At 44.6% G+C, this 6,529-nt stretch overlaps 1 protein-coding gene across 1 annotated transcript in view; it reads left to right on the top strand.

The window, feature by feature from the left end:
- Nucleotides 1-953: 953 nt before the first annotated feature.
- Nucleotides 954-6,529, top strand: part of JARID2 (jumonji, AT rich interactive domain 2) — a 26,716-nt gene continuing 21,140 nt past the window's right edge. The window contains exon 1 of the mRNA XM_010284978.1: nt 954-1,449. Within this exon, the coding sequence (XP_010283280.1) occupies nt 997-1,449 (453 nt within the window). The 5' untranslated portion in view covers nt 954-996. The remainder of the gene's footprint in view (nt 1,450-6,529) is intronic.

Raw genomic sequence — 6,529 nt, 5'->3', positions numbered from 1 at the left:
TAGGTGGTCTTTGGTCTGTTTCTTCACTCTTTCTACTGATGATTTATTTCTGTGCTTTGAGAGTTTTTATAATGTTTCTTTTATTGTTCCTCGTCCATTTGGCTGCTTTTTATGCTGCAGTTTGTATAATCTTCCATTTTTATTTTTTGACTGGAGTGTGAAATGTGCTAGTCGTCTTAAAACATACAAAAACATAATGGGCCATAAAATATGGATGGCCTCAAACTGGAAGAATAATGTGTCTGGAACTTTTTTTTTATGCAGTTGCAGGCACCAACCCCAAACACCACCCCCGACACCTCCCCGCCTCCCTTGGTTTTTTTAAGGATTTTTCTACCTGTAGTGAAATTAATGATGTTACTGTGCTCCTTTTAAATACTAACTGTATTCAGAGTGTTGTGCAGACATGAAATAATCAATGTTTCACCTCCAGAAAGGATAGGTACATGTGTTTTTGATTGCCAGTACCCATCTTGACACTTGTTTTGCTTCCTCCTGGTATAAACCAGACGTGGGACTGGTAGTGGGCTAGGGGAGGGTGGGAGTGTGTGGGCTTTTAAATAACTTTGCAACTCCCCTCTCCCTGACCACTGGGTAATGGCCAGGGGAAACACGCGTGTCAGGAGATAGCTGGGGGTGTTCTGAGAAGAGAAGGGAATGAAACTTAAGGAGGAAAGCAAATGTAACCATAGGGAAGGCTATTGCAAATAGCAAAACAGGATCTGCTGAATGAATTAAGCCAGCAAAAGTGACAGACGTCTCTCTTTAGCAGGAGGCATACAAGATAGGGACAATCCTGCTCTGGTGCCCAGGTGACTGGAGCTGTATGGGTGGCACATCCCATATGTGCCCAGCCTGGTGCTGCGCTTGATGGGAGCCACCCACAGCTTTCCTAATCTGCTCCTGTGTTTCCCTTTCCCCTCTGCTGCCTGGCACACGTGGACCCCAGGAGGCTGTGAGCTCGACCTGGCCTGCTTCGTCCAGCTGATCAACGAGATGGGGGGGATGCAGCAAGTGACTGACCTCAAGAAATGGAACAAGCTGGCAGACATGCTGCGCATCCCCAAAACTGCACAGGACAGGCTGGCCAAGCTGCAAGAAGCCTACTGCCAGTACTTGCTCTCCTACGACTCCCTCTCCCCTGAGGAGCACAAGAAACTGGAGAAGGAAGTCTTGCTGGAAAAGGAAATCTTGGAGAAGAGGAAAGGGCCTTTGGAGGGACATTCAGAGAATGCCTACAAGTTCCATTCCTTGCCCCGATTTGAGCCCAAAAATGGACTCATCAATGGCGTGGTTCACAAAAATGGCTTCCGCAACAAGTTAAAAGAGGTCGATGTCCCACTGAAGACGGGCAGGCGGCGGCTCTTCGCTCAGGAAAAGGAGACCACGAAAGAGGACGAGGAGGAGGAGGAGGGAGTTCTTAGCGACTTACACAAGTGTATATACAAGGTAATGAGGCAGGCTTTGCCGATCTTGTTTTGCAGAACTGATCCAGGTGCAAACCCAGCCAGCTGGGGTGAGCCAATGGGCTCCAGTGCCACCCCCAAGGCAGCAGCGCAGCCAGCGGCTATCGCCGCGGGGCAGTCTGGTGGCTTGATCCTAACCTTCCTGGCTTGTGCAGGATGTCTGGAAAAGCTGGAAGGTGTTACTGTCATAATGAGATGCACTGGGCTCTGCCCTTCTTCGGCTCCTTGTGAGATGCTCTCTGAATAGCTCTGCCCAGTTATCCTTGCAGACACAGTTTTTATTTTCATTTTCTAGTGACATTTAACGTAATGTTCTGCTTTCTCATGCCTTTTTCTTGCACGTCTCTTGTTGAGCGAAGTAGAGCTCCACATCAAAACTAACATCACTGGAAATACTACTACATTTAGAAAAGGCAAATTGAAATGCAAACAGTATTTTCATCCGCGATGCCAGATTTTGCTCTGCACTAGCAGTCACATGGACACTTAATCCTTCACATATCAAGTACATCCGTTTACAAAGGAATGCTGACTCTTTCACTGTATTTTAGTTGGCAGTCTCCTACTCTGGAGCAGGACTTGGCACTGCAATTCGCAGTGCAGTTCTGAGTTGCGTTGAATTGCGTAGCTGTGCTCTAAGAGAAATACAGCGGTGACTGTCTGTGCCCAGTAAAGGAATACGTTGTTCTTCCCCTTCCCATCTCGCTTCCATCACCAGGAAATGAAGCCAGATAGCCCAGAGTGGCTTATTGTTAAGCTATTTAGGGACTGCATGACCTCATGACTGAGCTTTAAAAGCTTGCTTCAGGTTTCTTTTGCAGCCTGTTATGATTTGTCAGCCCCAAAATTCTTCTACTCGGGGACTCTGGCCTCAATCCCACCTTTGAAAAACAATCTGTTTGCCATGCTGCTGTTGGAGGGAAGCTTATCTAATGACAGCGGCATTTGTGAATAGTGAAGTGGCATTTCTGTGCTAAACATTCTGTGCTTAAATAATGTTAAATGAAAAATTTGATATAACTTAACCCTGACTGCTTGTATGAACAATCTCAAACTTAGTGGGGAAATGCCTCCATCTTCTTTTCCAGTGCAAGTCCCAAGTTAAAGTTTAGAGGATAGAAAGTAACTCAAAAAGCAAGATGGGGATTTGTGATAAGTATGCTGATCAGACTTAGAAAGTAAAAAAAGGCAAACGAGCGAAGTGCAGCTGGTTGTATAACCAGCCTGAGTCTGCTGAGCTCCAGGCCTTTACCCCAAAGGGCTGAGAGCTCCCAAATTGCTGCTGCCGCCACACAGAAAGCACTGGCAGTACTGACAGCATCAGACTCATGTCCCAGCAGAAATACTTTTGTTCTGAGCATAGAAGCTGTTAAGAATCGAGCATCGCTGGCCAGTGCTCTCCCCACCCACCAAAGCAGCTGCGGCACGTGGAGCCGCTCAGGCAATGCCTCAGGTTGTCTGCCATGGTGCTGGCAGCTTCCCGGGCACTGCGGCTTGCCCGTTTGAATCCCATCCCATGCTCACCTGCGGTGCAGAGGCTGAGAACAGCTGTTGCAGGCGATGGACCAGGGAGAAAACAGGGGGAAGCAAATCTGCGGTGGGTTTCTGGAGAGATCCCAGCTGTGAGGGCCCTGCGGGACGCCTGGTCAGCCTGAGTGCAGAGAGGCGTGTAGGTTCATTTTCACAACACTTAGGGGGAAAGCCCCGTAGAAAGACGGATGCATGAGAACTGTTTATGTCACTTAGAGCAAGCCTCAAGACATAGAAGTAAGAAATCATGCAACAATCTTGACACCCTAGAGTAACCCACAAGACTTATAAAATGACTAGCTCCTCACTAGGTTTTTTAATAAGACTGAGGTGAGGTGGCACTAGCTTATGGATTTAAGCAGAGGGTTCCTCATGGCATTTTATGAAACAAGCCTTTTAATCTTGTTTTCTCTGTTTTTCTTGAATTATGGTATCCTTCTGTGCATGTATCTGTGGAGGGGGAAGTGTTCTTTACCTATTAACGTGTTTCTGAGAAAATCTGCGATTTGTTTAACAGAATCTGTCCTCGTTACAGTTTCCACAGATGATGGGATTGTAATGATTCATTTCTAAAGCATCTTGCTAATTGTAATTAAAAATAAAAACCACACAGACAACCAAAAAAACCCACCACCCACCCCTCTGATAAATGCCTAGGTCAATAGATTGAGAGGTGGAGGAGAACATCATAATCATATGGCTATAGTCCAGTTTAGGCCATAAAGTCTGTGCTTCAGACCATGAAGAGGCCATACATTTAGGGTTTCACACAGTAATTTCTCCAGTCAGCACATGCTTGAGCTGGAACATGTTTTTAGAAAGAGACATCGAGTCTTCCAGGAGCAGTTACTACCGTATTGCATGTCAAGGTTAGAGTAAATCTCCTTTGTGTTTGGCTGACTTTCTGCCAGGGCTTCCAAATTATTTTCAGTGTTGCTCCTTTCCAGCCTGTAAGGCCTGCTGTGTTTTAAATCTGTGCTGCAGGCTGTTGCGCTTGCTTTCTTTACTCTTAAATGTATGGCTTTTCTACCTGACTAATAAAATGCCGTCATTTGTAAATACGTGAAGTAAACTACTGTCATCAAAGAAGAGTCTGCTGCAAGATTTTCATTCTTCAATTTGTTCCCCAATTTTAGCTCTGAAAATATTTTTAAAACCTGTACTGGAGCTGACTTAAACCAGCATTTGTTTCCATACAGAACAAACTGAAGGCTTATTAGCAGAACTGTTAGACACACATGCAAAAGAAATCACCAAAGCAAGTTTTGCCAGCCCTCACATGAAACCATCCCGCAAATCCATGCTGAGCTCTCTTCAGCCGGGGACTCAGCATTTTCGGATTCTGCTTAACAGGAGTCCATCCTTCCTACCTGTGACTATTGTGAAATCTCTGTTTTCTGTTAATTTTTATGGTTCTTTAATGTCTTTAACATTTGTAGCGTTGCAGTGTTCTCTGTGCCTTCCCTCCAGGCTTGGTGGTGGTGGTGGTGGTGGTGGTGATGCTCTGGGTTGGCTCTCACAGCTGACACATAGAGTCCATGGAAAAGGATCAGGAGAGGAACTAGGAAATTTTGTTTCTTAAACCTTCCTCTGTCATGTTGTCACAGCAACAGAGACTCTGCTCAGTAGCCTGAAGCTCCCAGGACAGTTGTTGAACTGTTGAGATATTTTTGAGGGTGTTGAAAAGGGTATTTTACTCTTCAGCAATTCATTTTGTGTTCTGGTTAAAATGCTCCGTTACAGCATTTTAAATTATTTTCTGAGTTGGCATTAGAAAATGTTATGAGATCCCTCAGATTAAAAAAACCCAGCAAATGACAAAGACAACAAAACCCCCTCAACCGTTTAATTTGTGTTACAACTTTTAGGACACTAAAAAGATACCAAATTCTTGATAGAGGAAGAAATAGGTATATGCAATTTTAAACAGATAAGCTGTTCCATTTTTCCACTTTCTTTTTTCTTGCCTGCTGCATATCCAAAAAATGGAAAGACATGGTTAATCTTGGAAGATGAGTCCTTAGTCTTATTTTTCTGTGTAAGACGAGAGGAGGAGGCAAGTAACTGAAATGAGGAAGCTGCTGCAGAGCGTGTGTTGGTTTGTGAGCGGTGAAGTCTACGCTCAAGCGTGACGACTGTTGGTGTGGGCCCTGCATTTTATGAGAGGTTTTGTTGTAAAAGGCTGCCTCAATAAATGATTCATGAGGACATTAAAAGATGAAGGAAATTGCTTATTGTATCGCAGAGCATCCAGCTCTGAAGTTTATGAGAATCTGAGGGCCCCAGGCCCTAGGCATTTCACAAACTTTTTTGTTACAGCTAATTATGCTGCATTCAATTAAAAAAGTGACAATGTTACAACTGTAGGAGCATGGCAAAGTGATAGGCTTGGCCTCTGGGGAAAAAGCTGCTTGTATGGTTGCTTCTAGTTTACTCTTGGGCATAGTTCTTAAATAAATTAAACACAAGAAAAGACTGAGGTGGTTTGGCAGATGTTTCATAATTGAAAAACTAGAAAGGTAATAGTCCGAGTAATAAAACGTTCATTTATGTGGAGTTTTTAAGTCTGTGGTTGCTCAGATGGGCAACCAGTGGACAGGAGATGAAGGACTGGTAAATCTGATGAGGGGGCAAAGATATTTTCAAGCTTCACATTTGCAGAGTGATGCTAGTCGATGCCTGCAGTGATGCCCACAAACCAGTATGGCCACAGCAGCTAGTGTGGCGCCTGCCAGCTCCCGCGGCTCACAGCTTCCCAGGATGTTTCGTTGGCTCTGGAGCAGAGGCTATAGGGGTGTCTGTGTCTGGGTGTACTAGTATGTCTGGGCTGAAAGGAGCGAACAGGTTCTCGTGCGCCTGCCTTCAAAGCCTTCAGAGGATGCTTCCCAGAGCACCTGGTATTATAGGTATGTGTGAAAGCAGGTATCCAGAAACTTAGGTAGAGCTCAAGCAGAAAAGCAAGTCAGATCCTCTTCTTGTACAGCTCTTACAGCAGTGCCAAGAAAGAGTGCACTCATGTGGCAATTTTACTGTTTTAATGTTTTCCCAGCCTTATTTTAACAGGTCCTGGTTCCTTGCATTTGAACTGCTTTTATTGAATTGAGCACAACTAGTTTTTGTAAGCAGGCGATTACAGTAATCTTGGTAAACTCTATTTTTTGTGACTCCCTTCCATCACATACAATACTAGATGCTGAATGTTTCTGTGAATTTCCACAGTCTTTTTCACCCGTTTCTCTGTCTGTAAAGAGTGTAGCCACATGGTCTTTGATCACGTATTGGATTTGATTGTAAAATGCAGGTAGGGTTGCCTACTAGGTCCTTTGCAACGTGTCATAGAACGCCAGGCCATATGCATCTTCTGGTTTATCAAACACAGAGTGTCATACTGCACAAAGCAGTGTACGGGGCCTTGTGGGAACATTCAGTTGGCCTTTTAGATGGTTGGTTTGGTGATGTGATTAAATTTCTGTATCTTTTGAGGTATTTCCCCTCAGATAAGAAATAAGCTTTAGACCCACATGTGTTCTGGA

Source organism: Phaethon lepturus, unplaced genomic scaffold (assembly GCF_000687285.1).
Source record: "Phaethon lepturus isolate BGI_N335 unplaced genomic scaffold, ASM68728v1 scaffold17664, whole genome shotgun sequence".
Lineage (NCBI taxonomy): Eukaryota > Metazoa > Chordata > Aves > Phaethontiformes > Phaethontidae > Phaethon > Phaethon lepturus.
The sequence above is the reverse complement of the archived record's forward strand: the minus strand, read 5'-3'. Positions and strand labels throughout refer to the sequence as shown.